Genomic DNA, 18,452 nt, shown 5'->3' on the forward strand with positions numbered 1-18,452 from the left:
TGTAGGTATGTCTCAGATGTAGAATGTATGATGGAAGGTATTCCATCATTGTTCGTCATTGCTTGTAATGTAGTTTATATCATCTGAGACATACTCTTGTGTAGTCTCATCTTAACACATTGGAACGAAAATGTTCAGTGACACTGTTTCTGAACCTTGCATTGTTGGCATACACTTGAACTGTATGCTTGAGCTCTCATCACTGTGAGTGTGCCACAACTCAAAACACTCTCTACAGTAACAAAATACATTGATTTTTCTTGAGCATACACTTTGTGAAATGGTCAGATGTCCTTCACTGCATAATCTATGTCTACTCTGCTCTACACTGTGTCTGCTGTCTAACTCTCATATGGCTGCATATATGACTAGCTTGATAAATGCCAGAGGCTGGCCTTTGCTTCCAAAACAGATTTGTATGCAACAGACTCTTCCAGTTCTAATTATCAAGGACACCTCTGAATGCTTGAACGTCTGTTTCTTCAGAGAGATTTCTTGTTGCTCCCCCATATAGTCTCATTACCTTGCACCAGCCAATATATCTTGTTATCTTGTGCTGCTTCTATGTCTGTCTCTTCAGGGCAATATCCTTATTGCTACATCTTGAAACTGTCCTTGTTTTGACATCTCACTATCCTGTGCTTCTCTGTCGACTCTGACTCAAGTCTACTGCTTGATTTATCAATGCTCCCAATACTTTGCAGCCTATCACTGGACATGAACAGTCTTGTGTTTTGGTAAGTCATTATATTTTTTACTTATCCACTTGAACAACTTACTATGCTACCAATCAGCTTCTTTCTTTGTCAATTGAGCTCTGTATTGTCTCAATTGCATGCTTGAGCCATTCAGCTGCCTCCCTCAATTACCTGGGACTCACCAGAGACGTACAAGACAAAGAGCAAAATACGTGCATACTGTAAGGCTAGGGCTGAAGAAATTCTGGGAGAGCTTAAGAAAGCACTCCCAGGTCACTATAGCTGTATTAACTCAGTAAAGATAATGTAAGAACTTTCAACCTTTACTTCTTATTACTAGTTTTATTAACTTTGTTTTATTGTTTAGTGGCAGTATTCATCAGTCAGATAATGACCCTAACCTGCACCTCTTAATAAGGTGCTTTGGAAAGAATAAAATGGTGGGATTGATACATTTACCATTTAAAAACAATGTACGTATTTTTCTTCTTTTTCTTATTGTCCTTGCTAATATTATCTTACCAAACACTTAGAAGTTTGTTTTTGAAGGGGCAACAATTGGTTACAAGGCAGCCAAACACTGTAAAATTAAAAAGATTTTGTAATTTGACTTGAATTTGCTTGAATTTGCTTTGTACTTGCTTTACATGCATTACATTCTAGTATTACACATTTACAAATCTTGTAACATTACAAAGAGAGTTCTTAGTAAGTGTTATAGTTACTATTACACTTTCTAATTATCAATACTAAAGCTGACAACTCTCAAGTCTTCCATTCCTTATAATTTAAAATAGACAAGTTTTTCTAAAGTACAAGTATATATTAACCTAGATAATACACAGAAATTATAGTATCATTCTATAGTAATTATGATTTCAGATATAATAAGAACTCCATACATTATATAACATTAAAATGATATAAATTAAAGCATAAGAACTATTGTATAATAAAATGTTAAAATATAATAAGAGCATTATACATATTATAACTGTGTGTGATCTTGGGCAAGGCCCTATTAACCCCTTCTTGCTGCCAAATTCCTGACCTGCACCTCTGAGCAAGAAAGAAAAGTTAGGTCTGCATACTCCTTGCCAAAGAAGGTAGGGATGACAGAGGAGCAGGTCAAATATGTGAGAGACTTGAGTACTGTACTAGTAAGTACTAAAGAACTTAATGCCAAAGGTCCTTACTCTAGCCTCTCAAACACCTGTCAATTTACAGTGTTTTCACACATGTGTACAAGGACAAAGTTGTTCACAAGTTTGCACTGACTTTTCCTTATTTTATTATAGAGACAACTTGGCTTGATATTCATGGCAATACTAGCCATCCTGTTGGCTGAATTGCTTCACTCACCCACTGCTCAAAAGATATGAGGGGGCATAATTGATTGGGCCCCATCCTTCCTGCCACTAATAGCTTGTCTAACAGATGCTTCCAACCACTCTTTCATACTTCCATCTGCCTTACTCATTTTTTTGTAAAGTGTTTTTGAACACTCAAAGAGCAAGAGTGGCAAGCAAAAGGATTTGTGACACAGCAAGGATCATAGAGTAGGAAAAATGTCCATAGTTTGTCCTGTATAGGTATACACCACACTTAAATCTATACTTTTTTAGAATAAAATTGTACAATTATCTTAGTTCTAATTTTTGAGTGCTTAAACACTGGAATCTGCACTGAATTGAATGAAAAAACTGTGTTTTATCTGAGTTTTTTGAGAAATGAGTGACTCGTGTCAAAATTCACATGAATCAATGTGTGACAATATTTATGAAAACAACAGTAGTTGAGTTATAGTAGATTTTGTATTTGAGTGTACTTAGTGTGACGAAAATCATGAATTGCATGTGTGACAATATTTAAGTGTTCCAGCAGTGGTTGAGTTTAAGTCACCATGCGTGACGTGAGAGGGAGACGCGTCTGTCACGTAATGTGCATGACCAACAAATCGCATTAGTGCTCCGCGCGTAAAATTTCCCACGTATACACATACACGCGTATAATTACAGGCATAAACTGGGTCAGCAGGACCCATATACAATACGCTACTTCCGTATACAGTGTATACAGTGTATACACTGTGCCAAATATAACAAGATACTTTACATTAAAATAGCTCATAAAAGTACACTATCATCTTTCAAAACAAATGCTTGATATTACTGAGCTAAGAAAATGTATTGTAGTGCTGTTTACACACAGAAATAAGACAGTTGAGTGTTGTGAGTTAATATCATGTGACAGCTCTAAACCTTCATGTGATGTACTGTAGTAACCATACTAACCATAGTACTCATACTAGTACTTTTTAAGTTAAACAAGGTTGTTATATACTATTAAAATGATTTGGTATATAAATGGGTGACTTCCTGTAAGCATATTTAGCTTTTTTCTCAAATCCTAAACTGCTGGGTGACATCAGTTGAGTGTAAGCAAGAGTAAGCAAAGCAGGAACCAAATAACACTCACTTTTCACTACACTCCAAAATTGAGAATCTGAAGGAGGGGTACAACCCCCCTCTTCAGACTCAACACACAAGAAATCCTATCCTAAAGCACTTTAGCCAACACTTATAGTAATTGTGCCTGAGCTACTGTCATTTTGTCATCAAAATTAACTCCATTTAGTCTCTTATGTAATGGAATCTGCCTCTGACTTAGTGACTGGAATCTGACTGTTTTTTCTGTGTTACAGTTTGAAGTTCCTTACTTCTATCTTGCTTAAAATTTTGTTTGGTCTGTCTGGAGTTTAGAAACATTGAAATTCCTTACAGGAAGTCACCCAATAAGTAAAGTAAATGAGGTTTAGAAACTCAAACTTAGTATTTAATTAGAGAATATGCTTAGTAATACTGTATACTTGTATACAGTGTATACAGAAATTTTTTACTTATGGTATACACATACATGTGTAAATATACACCTGTATTTTCAGCTAAAATTTTCTCTTACAATACAGTGTGTAAGCATATACACTGCAGGTGTATCTGTAAATTATGCTACAGTGTGGAGCACTAAATCACATCAAAACCTGTGAGAATCTTTCAGCATCAAACTTTTTTGTGACAAGGTCATAATGTGCCCAGCTTGATAAAGGACTGTATTACTGTTGTTTTCAGGACAACTCTCCATGGTCGACGACTTCCGACTCGAGGAGGAACGTCAGTATCTGCAAGATACGTCCGGGCACTGTGGCTCCTTGTCCACCATGCAGAGCTTCCTCCCAGGCTGGCATTAAGCAGATAAGCAGACCTATAAGCTTGCTGCTTCAGCATTCGTAGGGCAAAGTGTGTGCAATGTGCATAGATCTTAATTTTTACCTCTGTCAAGTACATTTGACAACATGGTTTATAGGTATTTTCTATGAGCATAGCACCTGCTGGAGTTATTAGCTGCATTGTTTGTGAGATTGCTGTGTCTGAAAACGAAGATTGGAAAGTCTGCAAAGAGAAATTCAACATTAATATTCATTGAACCTTTTCATAAAACGTTATTTCGATTTTTTATCTTACGTCTGAATCAAGTTCATAACAACATTGTGTCAAATGTGGCTGTCTTGTACACTCCCATGATAGAAATTGGCCCCTTACAAGGAAGGCTGCTAAACATAGTGCAATTGTTGATTGTGCCCTTGAGCTTGACAAGATGTCTGGAACACTTATTAAAGCACTGTGTGAGTATCAATTTTATCTGGTAAGTTATTAAAATCGGAATTGATATCTGCTCTGAGACAATGGCCTGGATGTCAGAAGACACAGTTGCAGCAGTAGGAATGCTCCCATAGCATCTGACCTCAGATTTTGTTACAAGCATAGGTTTATATATTCAAAGGTGCCCAAGGCCAAATTGTATACACAGTGCATGACGGGGAGGGAAAGTACTCTGAACACACACATGCTGGTGCAGACAGGATGAACAAGAGTCAGCAATACCTTTGTTGGTATTGAGTATGTTACTGTGACAAACTACCCGTTCATTGATAATACAGAGAGTTTCTTCTTTGCAGAGGTGAAGTATTTGTATAGCCAATCAAGCACCTATGTGGATCAAATTAACCCATCTCTCAGTGCGAATGTCAGGTCGCCCTTTAAGTTCTACAGCCGCTTTACGAAGCCCCGCAGCTGCCCGCTTGTACCTCGCCTCGCCCTCGTCGCAGTCGCACATGAACTCATAGACTTTCCTGGCGAAGAAGGGCCCGTCTACGTCAAGTAGTTCCCACATCGACCCGATCACGCTTCGAAATCCAGAGAACTGCATTGCTGCAGCGAGGTGGAGCACCTCATCATGTATGCCATCGTGAGGTTGTTCGGCAGTATGGCAGGCAGAAAGGAATGCGAACTCTGCGTTCGGAAGATTCGCTTGGACAATATCGAGTAAGGTCAGACCACGGTCAGATACCTTGAATGAAGAGTTGAAAGGCTGAGGATCCAAGCCTCCATGGCAAACGAAATGCACCCATGCCGTGGCCCGAAGCGCTTTAATCACCGTTTTGTGAGACGTCTTATTGTTGAGTAATCTGATTTTTATGCCGCAATTTTTGATGTTGCGAATCTCGCTCTTAGCTGACGGAAGTGAAGTATCACCGATAACAAGAACTGTCGGTTCTTCCGTGCCTTTACACGACTGTGCATCGACGAGTGCTCCGAGTGTCGGAGCATACGATGAGACGAATTTGTCTAGTAGATACCTCGTAGCACCGTCTGTGTCCTCAATGGACCTGCGGCGTGGAAGGGAAACGCAGACAGCACGAAGGTAGGGCACCACCAAATGCGCGATCCTTCAGCAATTCCGAGCTCGATCAGTTTGTCGACGACTTTGGAGACGACCCTATCCCATAACGTCTTCATCACTTGGCAGAGGATCTGGTCATATTCCGGCGAGTCAGCTCCAGAGTGAAAGCGCGTTTCCAAGAGCTCGATGTACAACTCAATGCTATCGTTGAAGAACTCTCCATCTAATGGAATGCAGACAATCGGAAAATTCTCGCGTGAGGAAACAATGAGTGCATCAGATCGATAATTGCAATGGTTGATCACAATCACTGGGCCGTCTGAAGTTGCGTGTTGGAGTACTTTAAATGGCGTAGCTGCAAGAAAGTTCTCAAACCCGGGTAATCGCCGTATCTTGTTGATAACCTCCTCCTGCTCGCTACTGAGTTGCTTCTTCAGCTTCAGCCTCTCCTCAAACAATTTCCGTTCTTCATGTGCGTCTAATATGGATAACGCATTCCGGGCTGTACTTGTGTCAGACGGCGACTCAGCAGACGAGATTGCAAGACTCTCCAGCTGGCTATTAACACTCCTGAACCTGTCAGCGAGCTCTTTGTTCGTTTCTGCAAGGCGATCTAGAGGTGCCCTAAACCCACGCATCTGAGACCAGAGTAAACCCCTCCCCTGCTCAAGTATCTCTACAGCCTCTTCGAACCTGTTGCTCTCTATAGCATAGGCCACTGCATCTAATGTGAGAGTTCTATAGTGATTTACTCCTTTGAGGAAGTCGTGTTGTGCAGGAAGGGTAGGATTAACGACGAGAACTTTTTGCAAGAGCAACATTGCCGCTTTGTACGCTCTAGATGTAGTATGGTGAGCATGACTTCGAGCAAAGCTAGCCCATTGACTGGCAGTCTCGAGACGCATCACTGCACTTGAAAATTTATGCACAGTGGCACGTTCGAATAATTGCATGCACTCTTCAAGATCATCCTTGTCACCGAACTTCTTAAATCGAGAAAGTAAAGGAATGGCCAGGTTTCTCAGAGACCCGGAATGCTGAGAATTGCCTTCTGGACACAGTTCTACGGCGGCACGGGAATGTTTGATGGCTTCGTCAAGATCCGCAGTCCGTCCATGCTGTTCAAAACGAGAATGAAGAGAACTTGCAAGGCCAGCCAAATACTTGGAACGACTAGGCTGACTATTGCCGCAAATTTCCAGGGAAGCACGATGATACTGGACAGCCTCATCAAGGTCTGTAGTCTGCCCATGTTGTTGAAAGAGAGTCTGAAGGGAATTTGCAAGGTTGTTCAGTGATGCAGAACGGTTAGGATGGCCATCGGGGCAAATTTCCAGGGCAAAGCGGCACAGCTCAATGGCTTCATCGAGATCCGCCATCTGCCTATGTTGCTCAAATCGAGCTTGGAGGGAATGCGCAAGATTATTCAGAGACGAGGAACGATGAGGATGGCCGCCGGGGTAAAGTTCCAGTGCAGAATGGTATAGATTGATGGCCTCATCAAGGTCAGCGGTCTGCCCATACTGATTATATCGAGCTTGAAGGGAATCTGCAAGATTACTCTGTGACAAAGAACGTCTAGGATCGTCGCTGGGTAGGGCTCCCAAGGCAGAGCGATAAAGCTCAATGGCTTCGTCAAGATCCGTGGTCCGCCCGTGCTGTTCAAATCGAACTTGAAGGGAAAGTGCGAGATTGTTCATAGACATGGAAAGGTTGGGATGGTCCTTGGCACGAGTCTCCAAAGCCGCTCGATGATACATGACAGCCTCGTCAAGGTCCGCAGCTTGCCCATATTGGTGAAATCTCGTTTGAAGGGAACCTGCGAGGTTGTTCAGAGACATTAGGCGATTAGGATGGCCGTGTGGGCAAAGCTCCAAGGCAGCACGATGATATTTTACAGCCTCGTCAAGGTCTGCAGTCTGTCCAAGCTGTCGGAATCGCGCTTCAAGGCAGCCCGCAAGGCAATTCAGAGACACGGGACGATTGGGATGACTGAGGGGGCAAAGATCCAGGGCGGCACGGTGATACTTAACAGCCTCATCGAGGTCTACTGTTCGTCCGCACTGTTCAAAACGAGTGTGAAGGGAATCCGCAAGGAGATTCAGAGACATGGAATGATAGGGATGGCTGTTGGGGAAAAGATTCAGAGCAGTGCGACTATGTTCTATGGCCTCATCAAGGTCTGCAGTTTTTCCATGTCGAGAAAACCGAGTCTGAAGGGAGCTTGATAGGTTACCGAGAGAAATGGGACGATTGGGATGACCGTCGGGGCAAAGTTCCAGGGCAACACGATAGCACTCAACTGCCTCCTCTAGATCTTCCATTCTCCCGTATTGCTTGAATCGTCTGGAAAGAAAATTTCCGAGAATAGTAGATGCCTTGTTGCGATCTTGATGTCTCTCAGGATAAAGTCCGAGTAATACGCGACCGTGAAAAATCGACTTGTCAAGTTCTCCTCGTTCGCCCGATTGCTCAAAGCGATCCCAATTTTTTAGGGCCAGATTGTAGAGTCCACGGCAAACAGATTCAAGGTCGACATAGTACTCCATGTTGACACAAGTTGGTAATAATCGTTCACGGTTCCTGTATACTGGGTAGACCTGTTTGCTCAGTTCGAAGGCGCCAATAAGCTACAAAGCGTGCATTACCTGAAATTCTCCTGTGTCCTTGAGGCGTGGTCGGTCCAAATGCTGTCTTCCAAACGAAATATTCGCAGTCAATCTAAAATTCCTCCTCGTTATGATTCATACATTGGAGTGTGTAAGAAGAGACCCACTTCAACGCAGCGGAAAGTATCTGATCAGTATGAAAAGCTGGTTCCTTGGGTCAAGCCCCGGGTACAATGCTCCGGTCAAGCGAAGGCGTTGAGCGCTTGAGAGCAACAATTGTTTATACATCAATACAATCCTGGATCAAGACTAAAAGCTAGGAGCATATCGAAACCTGCGACAAGGTTTGATGGCTTAAATTCTCACAGAATTTGATGGGATCATTTGATCACGTTGCGTGACCGACGCGTCTCCTTTTGTGTCACGCGTCGCGACTTAAACTCGACCACTGCAGGAACATTGGACAAGCCGAGTACGCCCTCCATGGCCGACGACTTCCGTCTCCAGGAGGAATGTCAGCATCTGCAAGATACTTCAAGCTATGTTATCGAGAATGAACACGATGTACGCTCTATGGATAGCCATGAGGTTACCACGTTGCTCGAGGGTTTGTTTCTCGTTCGCTGCTGGACTTGTTGTCATTAAGAGTTAGCTGACACGTTTGTTGTCTGCAATCGGAATTCGTAGATGCTGTTGAGCAAGTCGCTGTGTCATCTGAAAATATAGCCACCCCGCAGGTGTTTGATGCATATCGGAGTCTTCTCAAGTGAATTCTGTCCACAACTTTGTCTGCACTTACAATGACGAGACTCTGACACTGGTTGTAGGCATGCAGACTCGTTACAGGGTTCTACGATGAACAAGCTCCTCGACTCTGTCACCTCGGGTCTTCTAGCAGAATATGATTCAGCTATGCGAGACCTCGACACAGGTGATCCAGAATCGATCAGCGCGCACAGGACGCCGCTCGAGATGTATGCTTTTCTTCTTCAGTGGTTCGTTAGTGCCGCAGAAAAAGTGAAGTCTCAAGGTACAGAGGACAACTCTGGTGGGCCTGCCGTTGCTGCACCAAAGCCACGACGAGGCAGGGGTGGGAAAGTGGCAAATTCGAGGACGAATGCGGCTTCCAGGAAGGATGTTCAGTGGACCTGGTTTGGACAGATTCCACAGGCACTTGCGCTGATTAGTAAAGTATTGAGGCTGAAAACGCATCGAATATGGACGACGACGCCCGATCGGGATGCGTTTATCAAGTGCGTGTATCTGACTGAGTCATTCATCGCCATGCTTCCAAATATTAATGCTTTTCATCCCCCACGATAGCTGCCTTACACGCCCTGCATATCACATTAGCGAATCAGAGACATACATGAAATCCAACGAGATTAAACTCGGGGTGTACAAGGTCATCTGTCTCGCGGTCAAACACCATGGGCACGGTTTCGGCGCGCAAATCTCCATTATGCAGTGCCTACAGTACTACGAACATCTGTCTGAGCCAATGGCAGAGGCGCTGACCGTGCTCTCGAAGGAGTTTGATCACAGTCAGCTTGCGGAGGAAATCCTACGTGAGATTGCTGGGAAGAACTTTAGTGGACAGGATACGAAGGGACCCCGTGCATTTTCGAGGTTCCTTGTACGCCTTGCAGAGCTATCGCCCCGCTTGGTTTTGAAGCAGATAAGCTTGCTTCTTGCGCATCTGGATAGTGAGGTGGGTGTACTGTTCTCTTTCATTTCCGAGCGCTATGTTTACGATCTGAGTTCCAGTCGTACCCCATGCGTATGGCGCTTGTTGAAATTATCGGCTGCCTCATTCGCGAAATCGCCATGTCAGAAGATGAAGACCAAGAAGCTCGCGAAAAGAAACTCAACAATCTCTTTGATCTCCTATTGGAACGTTATCTCGACCTTTCGTCTTACGTCCGAGCCAAGGTCATAACAACTCTCATTAAGCTCTGCGATCTTCCTGTCAAATTTCCCAAACAACGTTTGGCAATGACAGAGGCGACTGTTGGTGCCCTGGAAGACAAGGGTAGCAGTGTTAGACGCCATGCGATCTCGCTTTTGACAAAATTGATCTTAACACATCCATACGGACTTATGCACGGCGGATTGCTGAAACTTGACGAATGGGAGGATAGATATCAGGAAGTTTGCAAGGAGCTGGATGCGCTTGATCTGAAAGAGATGGAGAAGCCTCCTGTGGAGAAGGAGAATGATGAGGAAGGCGACGAGGACGAAGAGGACGACGATGAGGATGAAGACGAGGATGAAGAAGGCGAAGGTGATGAGCAAACTAATGAAGAGGTTGGCGAGAGTAGTGATGCGGATATTACTAGCTCTCCAATGAAGGCAGTGCAGAAGCGCATGCGGTGTGTGTAGTTCGTTGCTATTGTCTTCTTATTGCACTAACTAGCGACGATAGATCTTCCCGGGCAAGGAGGAAGACAGTTCCTGCTTCTGGCGATGATGAGGATGAAATGGATGTGGAAGTCCCCATCCCTCAGGATGAAGAAATGGAAGGCATTGAAGGCGAAGAAGGCACTGAAGACGCCATTGTCGAGGAAGGATATGAAGGGGACGAAGGCTTCTACGAAGACGAAAACGGAAATGCAACACCAATGCTCAGCTATGCCGACGCCGGGATGATGCCAACACCTCTTCGTACACCAAAGACTCCGTGTAAATCCATGGTACCCACACGAACGCCACGCACTATCCCCAAATCCGCCTTCAAGTCCGCGAAGGAGGATAAGAAGAAAAAGAAGGCGAAGAAGCCGCGAAAGAGTCAGCTTGATATATCTGCGTTGACGGATGAGCAGGTTGCACTAGCCGCGCTGCAGAGCAGCCAGATATTGAATCTGAAACTGCGAAAGAAATATTATGCGGAGGCATTGAATTTTATCAGGCGGATTGAGGGTGCGATGGAGATTATTGGGCAATTGCTTGGATCGACGAATAAGGCGGAAGTCTTGGAGTCGATTGAGTTCTTCCGGGTTGCCCACGAATATCAATTCGTCGGAGCAGAGGTAAGCAAATTATGCATTTGTCATCCCTAGAGGCCCGCTGACGACTTCTTTCAAGGCTGGTATCAAGAAAATGGTGCACCTCATATGGTCAAAGGATAATAGTTCAACATCGGAAGACGGGAAAGAGCTCAAAGGTATACGGTCACGCCTCCTTGAATGCTATCGCAGCCTCTACTTTGATCCACTCCCGGACATGGAGCCGAAACAGCAAGTCAACAGGATTGCCAAGAACATGATTGAGTAAGTAGTACTATGATGATCTATTTGATTCCCTTACTCAAAAAATCCTGAAGGCTCACATACGACGCGACTCTAGCTGAGCTCACTTCTCTGGAGGAGATGATGAGGACGATGATGGACGATGATCAGATACACGGTGATGTCATCGCGAAGCTTTGGCAGGTGTATAGTAAGTGCCTCGACCGAGCATTTCAAGTTGCGTATACTAATTTGTATTCACAAGGCTCGGAGAAACAGCTTCCAAGGGAGCAGCGTAGAGGAGCAATCATTATCCTCGGCATGCTAGCTCTAGCTAGGAGGTCGGTTGTCACAGATCGAGCCGAGACACTCCTAAAGATCGGACTAGGCGTATTTGGAAGGGTTCGCAAGTTCCATTAGCATTAGAATATGCATTTCTTAAGCTGTATTAATATGCTTAATTTTCCCAGGTTGATTTGTTACTTGCTCGGTATACCTGCGTCGCGTTGCAGCGACTCAATGGAAGCGCCAAGAAGGTCAAAGGTAATCCCCTGTCCTCGGGTTCGTTAGAGACAGTGCACAGTATCTAACGTTCTGAAAAACAGGCTCGCTCTTAGACAAGACTCTTCGCCTAGAGATGGACAATCCTATATTCAAGAGGCTCCAAGAAGCCATTCTTCACCCATCACGGTCGAAAGAATGGTTCGGAATGGCGGAACAAGCTATCAACACTATTTATGGTCTCGGTGAACACCCGGATGTCATGTGTAATAACCTGATCAAGATTCTTGCACGTAGAGCATTTACGCCGCGGGATAGGAGTGAGCAAGTGGAGAAGCCAGTTGCGGAGGATGCCATGGATGAAGATCCGGTGCCGGAAGAAGGCAGTGTTCCACCTACGCCGAGGGCGCAATCGGCTCAGTCTTCGTCTGGTCCGACGGATAAGGGCGATGCATTTGAGCTCAGCCAGTTGTTGTTTGTTGTTGGGCATGTCGCTATCAAGCAGATCGTGTATCTGGAACTGGTCGAGCGAGAATGGAAGAGACAGAAGGATGAGAAAGAGAAAGGTGACCCACAAGCATTTCGAAATTTGACTTGCATTAACATTCTCTCCAACTTTTCCGCTAATAGCCGAGAAGGCAGCGGCTAGTGATAATCACCGCCACAGCAAGGATGGAGAAGAATTGGAACAGGTTGCAGGTAATGCTGAGGACGAAATCGGCGAACGCATTGCCGCAGTGCGCGAATCGGAGTTGCTCTATGGACCTGATTCTCTACTGGCCATGTTCGGTCCTATGATCGTCCATATTTGTGGAAGTCCACATAAGTACAAGGTAAGTGTTAAATTAGAATTCCTTTTATTGGAAGTACAATTTACCCATCCGGTTTAGAACAAGACCTTGCGAACAGCCGCGATCTTAGCATTCAGCAAGCTCCTCTGTGTCAGCTCCCAATACTGCGACCAGCACCATCGGCTCCTCTTCAAGATCCTGGAAACGTCAAAGGATCCCAACGTCCGAAGTAACGTTGTCATCGCGCTCGGCGACGTCGCGGTGTGCTTTAGCAATATCATCGACGAGAACAGCAACGAGCTGTACAAGGGCTTATCGGACCGCAACCTTGTTGTGAAGAAAAACACGCTCATGGTGCTGACGCATTTAATCTTGAATGGTATGATCAAGGTTAAGGGTCAGTTGGGAGAGATGGCAAAGTGTTTGGAGGATCCTGAGCAGAGAATTGCGGACTTGGCTAAGCTTTTCTTCACTGAGCTCTCGACCAAGGATAATGCGATCTATAATAACCTGCCAGATGGTATGTTTCCTCCTTGTACCGGGAATTGCGCGGTGTGCTGATGGTTCGTCGACATAATGTCTTTAGTTATCAGTCATTTGTCAGTCGGAGAACATGCCGTCGACGAAGAAGCGTTCCAGAGCACAATGAAGTATATCTTCACTTTTATCGAGAAGGCAAGTTTCCCTCCATATCATTCCTCTTACTGCAATGTATTAATTATTATTTTCCGCCTTATGGAATATAGGAAAAACAAGCTGAAAGCATTGTCGAGAAACTCTGCCAACGTTTCCGACTCTCGGAAGACCCACGTCAATGGCGAGACGTCGCGTTCTGCTTATCACTCCTTCCCTTCAAGTCAGAACGGTCGGTAAAGAAACTCATTGAGGGCCTGCCGTTTTATCAGGATAAGTTGCATGAGGAGACGGTGTTTGCGAGATTTAGCGAGATATTGGGGAAGGTGAGTCTTTGACTCCGAGTCTCGGAGGACGGGAGGACGGATGATTGACTTTGACGTCGTGTATTTTAGGCAAGATCAAACAAGTCTGCAAACAAACCTGACTCAGAGCTTAAAGAGTTCGAGGGTGTAAGTCGATCTCAATTCCAACTACGATGCAAGGAAATTATCGAGTTCATTCTTTATTCCCTTTAACCTCTATTAGATCCTTGAAGAACATAAACGACAAGGTGAAGAGGACCATGCACTTGAAAAACGTGCAGAGGGTAAGAAGGCTGCTGCGAAGAAGCGGGCCACTCGTAAAGGTACGTTCCTCCGACGTATCCCATTTACGCAGAGAATATGATGACTGATTTGTTTTATCTTTGTGTAGCAGGACGACGGAAGGCGAAAGATAGGGATGATGATTCTGATTAGAATAGATTTATTTTGCTTCCTGTAGCCTTTGTTATCCTGCCTTTCGGTTGATTGTATTGGATTCACTTTATGTACCACACTATGCTAATATGTAGCAATAGTAACGAAGTCGACTTTGCGATACGTTCCAAAATGGTTTTTCGAGTGCGAATCGTCTTGAGTGTATTGCTCCATGTGAGGTTCATGTTTGCCAGCTAAGTAGGAAAGGGTACAACGGGTAGACACTGTGTGTTGCGCAGGAGCGTATTAACACTATTGAAAGCTCATACACAAAGATTAAATCGGTAGCCTTTGGTAGGGAAGCAAGATGTAATTCGGCATTGCTCTCATCTAGATGCCAGTATATATACAATGCATGTGCTTGCCACTACCCTGTCATTTACGGCAATAACAACCTGATATGTATACATTGCACGCACACAATGCCACACAAATCACACGCAAATCATCAAGAATAGCCATATACCCTTGGGGCTGGTCAAGTGTTTCGAAGTGCGCGTGGATGAAGCAACCTAAATGGGCAGTGTGTGAGCAGTGAGTACCATTGCCATTGTGCGTTGTAGATTGATGCTGGACGATGTGGCGCCGCTTGAAGTCTGGGCGGCAGCGGTAGCGACGACTATGCCATGTTGGGGGAAGCACCCGAAGCGAGAGTGAGAGTGAGGTGTGGGCTTGAGTCATCAGTGAATGCTTGAACGTGAGTAGGAAAAGAGGGGAGGCAGAGGAGGGCTGAATAAGAGAAATTTCTTGGAGGACTTGAAATAAGCACCCGACGTGGAGCCGGACGCCCCGAATGTGAAACGTTTGCTGAGTAGTGGTTCGGTAAGTAGACCTGTATGTCGCTTGCGAGGTTGGGGTACCAATTTTGGTGCCGCGAGGGCGCTCGAAGTCCAGGGGAGAGAGAAGACAGAAGAACAGACCAGAATACATGGGCGGAAGTACAGTTGAAGCTGGCCAGATGATAATTATCACGGAAATTCCATCCAGTCGAAGTCGGACCGATTTGTGTATGGAATGTGTAAACTCCGTACTCACAGCAGAATCCAGTAACAGTACAATATTGCACAGTCTTATCCAACGAACGTACTGATAGGTTTACAGTTGTATTAGGACTCTAATACCATTCCATATAAACCACGACGGCTTGTCGGCACATTCTGGTCAGCACCGTGCATAATACAGTCGGGACCATCGGGGCATTTTAAATTTGAGGAAGGGATGAAGGGCAATAGCGAAAAGCCCTCCGCCAGATCCGAGGTGACCCGCTCTGCACCCCGCAGCATAACACGCCGTTCAAGCTAAACTCCTCGTCAAAGTCTAGCGCCGTGGATGGATGATATCACTGAAACACAGATGCCGGCCAATAGTTTGCTGCTGCGCCTGACGTTTGGCTCACCGCGGCCAACAAGCATGCAGACAATTTTGGGTGGTGGCAATAGAATCTTCGGACGTTCGGCACTAAACTCTATGAGATGAGTGATCAGTTCAGAATCAGGGCGGCACGAAAGCCGAATCAGGCTTCGTCTAATTTTAGATGAGCATTGGATCGCTGCTGGTTAGAAAATTTTGACTTTCCTATTTAGTCGTATCCGTGCGCTGAAATTCGTTTGTAGTGGGCTTTTGTGAGTTCGTCTTTCTTGCAGCTGCTGCATGAACGCTTATGAGCTGTATAATAAGCTATAAACCCTGCCATAACTTCATTTTCTTCACCTTTGCAAGTTCCGTTTGTGCTAAACGGTATGACGTCATTGTTTATCGCTCTCCTTCCCGAATCTTCCGTCGTCACCTTCATTTCTATACGCTGCCGTAAAGCACACGGCAGAATCGTGACTCCTCCTTCTAGTTCTTCCAACGGCAGACACAGGCCATGTCACAGAACACCAGAAGAATCGAGTCCGTGTACGGCCGTACATGACACACTGTGAAAGCCCAGACTAACTGTGCAATTTCTGTGGCTAAACTTTGAATGTGAAGAGCAAGGCAGTTGAATCGTCAATTTGTCCTGGGTTTCTCATACTTTCGACTGCAACTGTCAATAACCGCAAGTATCTCGGAAAGACTGCTTGGCTCCTCTTCCCCTATCCCTTTGGGAGAACATTTTGCTTTTCTTCGCGACCAGTGCTATTCAGCACGCAATAATTGTGCGCATCACACGTTGATGGTAAAGTTGAACATCTGACAAGATTTCTCCTGTGGACTGTAGAACGCATCACACGTTGTAGAGTCTACTCCACTGATGCATGTGTTTATCGCTTTCTTCTCGTTCTTGGACATCTCTTGTCGAGTCTTGTCCAAAGGTTCGTACTACTTCAAACCTGAGCAGCCTTACCTCGTGCATCAACGTTTCGTGATTCCCTCAAGGCGACCCTGTTTCTTTAGCTTTTGTGCTTGGATTGTTAATTACCTTTCCGGTATTTGAATTTAGTTATGATAGTTTCGCTTTATATCCATGAAAGGTCGTGATCTACATCATATAAAGTAACTTTTTTCGTTTCTCCGACTAGCACTTTTATGAGCAAATTTCGCATCCTGATTTTCCAAAAGTCTGTCGAGCACACGACCGAGACCATCAATAAGACGATTCCTGAACAAATATTCTCTTTTCTGCGCTGGGTTTCGTCGATATATGCACGCTGCTCACTCACGTGAATTCGAAGGCAGTTGTCAAGGACCTTCGCAAGACTTCACTACATCAATATTCGCATACTGTTTCTCTTGTGCTTTGTATTGTCGGCGGAAATTGTTCCATCATATTTATTCTTAATCAACCCCAAATCACAGTCAGGTAAATATAGTCCACCACGATCAAGTTATTCAATAACGATGAGATGAATGGAAGGTAAAATCTGGCAATAGATCACGCAGATGTATGTACACTTTACACAGCACTATTTCAAAACCATCGTACATTTCGGAGTCAGATTGGAACGCAGGGAGATAAGGAGTCAGCATCCTAGTATTAGGCTAAGCACGAGGATAATGATGAGCCTGGTACATGTTTATACACCGTATATGAAGGCGGCAAAAACGGGTAAATCCATTACCATGTCTGAGGCTAGCAGTTAATATTACATACATTGCATTAATATTAGTGCTGATATAACCAATGAAGTCAATCAGTATGGAAGCTGGTCGTAGACTAGGAGCCTAAGCCATGGGTTCTTTTTATGCCGGACGACAGCGTGCACGCCAAATCGAAGTAGTAATAGGAACTGCGGTATTAGTGCCTTTTTTCTATACTCATACCATCTCGTGGATGCCGAATTCAATTATAAGCCTGCTAAGGAGTCAACGTCTTGATAACGCATCGTGAACTTTCTCCGATGTTCGTCGAGGATTCGTTGATTGTACTATACGATAGGGCGTGTACGGTGTGTGTGGGTTTGTCTTTCTGCCCGTGATTCCGTCATGAATAATCAATTAGCCACCCCCGAGCAAGTACTACTGGTAAGCATGACGCTTATATGCACATTATCCCGACATAATCCGAAGTCGTGGTGTAGCTTTACGCAATTCTATTGCGATGTAGAGAAGCACTATAGCTCAGCAGTCCACGAGGTCGAGGTCGAGGCAGCCAAGACGGCACGCAGGGTTCAAAGATCCAAAAGGTTTACGATCGAACTTCACTGAGGCAAGATATGTATAGTTGCTCGAGCTGAAGTCGAGAGCATACTGCTTCTCTCGCTCGCTCTAACACCGCCATGAGCTGAGGAGGTTTGGGGTACGAATTCCTGAAATTTTGAATACTAGGGAGCGTTCTTCCCTTTCAAGCTGGGAAATTTCACAGAACCAGTTTGGGTAAAAGTAAGTACACCATTCAAAGAATGAAGGTATATTTTCCTGTAGAGTGGAGAGTATGTGTTAGACATATACCTCTTAATTAAGGTCTGCGTTATTCCTCATTGAAGATGTCCAATCTTGCCGATGCCTTAGAAGCGTTCCATGTCCTCCCACTAAATGGGTAGCTCCAAAACAATATTTTCAAAAGATATACTTACTGCGGTTGTTTTCCGTCGTTTTGTCCAGAGTGGTAGTCAGGTGCTTAAGAATTTACAAAAGCCGGTCCAGTCGGAAACCACTATATAATGCTATATGAGAGTAAATTTCAGCATGAGGACAGAGCATATAAATATTAGCATATGGCTCACCTGCTATAAATTCAAGCTATTGCACTTGCTGCCGGAAACAAACGGTGACCTAAGTCCAATGCCGGGAGAGTTACGGAAGTTCCGAGTTGCTCGCTATCATCGGCATCCCTCCTAACCATGCGGATCTGTCGTAGTTGTAAGCCCACAATAATTCGGGAAGAGGCAGGAACGAGGGAACATAGGGAACTTAGGGAACTTACGGAGCGTCAAACGAAAACTGGAACCACTGGCCATAAGTACGCACCCGGACACACCGGGCTCGTCGTTGCTCTTATTATAGGTGGGTGGGTGGAACAGTATGTTGTAGCATAGCAGCGGATCGTTGTCCCGCGTTCCGTCTCATGCGCGTCGTACGACCGAATTCA

General features: G+C 44.8%; 3 protein-coding genes across 3 annotated transcripts; 1 reads left to right on the forward strand and 2 right to left on the reverse strand.

Annotated features, from left to right (window-relative positions):
- Positions 1-4,736: 4,736 nt before the first annotated feature.
- On the reverse strand, positions 4,737-7,987 carry FOMMEDRAFT_162625 (TPR-like protein; the record flags this gene model as incomplete). The annotated part of the gene is made up of 2 exons (XM_007271981.1): positions 4,737-5,424; positions 5,451-7,987. The coding sequence occupies 2 exons, from the start codon at positions 7,985-7,987 to the stop codon at positions 4,737-4,739; spliced, it is 3,225 nt and encodes a 1,074-aa protein (XP_007272043.1).
- Positions 7,988-8,523: 536 nt separating this feature from the next.
- FOMMEDRAFT_171558 (uncharacterized protein) lies at positions 8,524-13,939 on the forward strand (the record flags this gene model as incomplete). Its single annotated transcript, XM_007271982.1, has 18 exons — positions 8,524-8,654; positions 8,735-8,813; positions 8,875-9,300; positions 9,371-9,758; positions 9,815-10,419; positions 10,473-11,076; positions 11,132-11,316; positions 11,370-11,485; positions 11,540-11,676; positions 11,745-11,817; positions 11,880-12,341; positions 12,406-12,608; positions 12,666-13,086; positions 13,153-13,277; positions 13,313-13,525; positions 13,595-13,651; positions 13,728-13,827; positions 13,896-13,939. The coding sequence occupies exons 1-18, from the start codon at positions 8,531-8,533 to the stop codon at positions 13,937-13,939; spliced, it is 4,362 nt and encodes a 1,453-aa protein (XP_007272044.1). The 5' UTR covers positions 8,524-8,530.
- Positions 13,940-14,023: 84 nt separating this feature from the next.
- Positions 14,024-14,869, reverse strand: FOMMEDRAFT_162627 (uncharacterized protein; the record flags this gene model as incomplete). Its single annotated transcript, XM_007271983.1, has 2 exons — positions 14,024-14,133; positions 14,359-14,869. 2 exons carry the CDS (start codon positions 14,867-14,869, stop codon positions 14,024-14,026), a joined length of 621 nt encoding a protein of 206 aa, XP_007272045.1.
- Positions 14,870-18,452: the final 3,583 nt, after the last annotated feature.

This window comes from Fomitiporia mediterranea (genome assembly GCF_000271605.1).
Source record: "Fomitiporia mediterranea MF3/22 unplaced genomic scaffold FOMMEscaffold_20, whole genome shotgun sequence".
In the NCBI taxonomy this organism is placed as follows: Eukaryota; Fungi; Basidiomycota; class Agaricomycetes; order Hymenochaetales; family Hymenochaetaceae; genus Fomitiporia; species Fomitiporia mediterranea.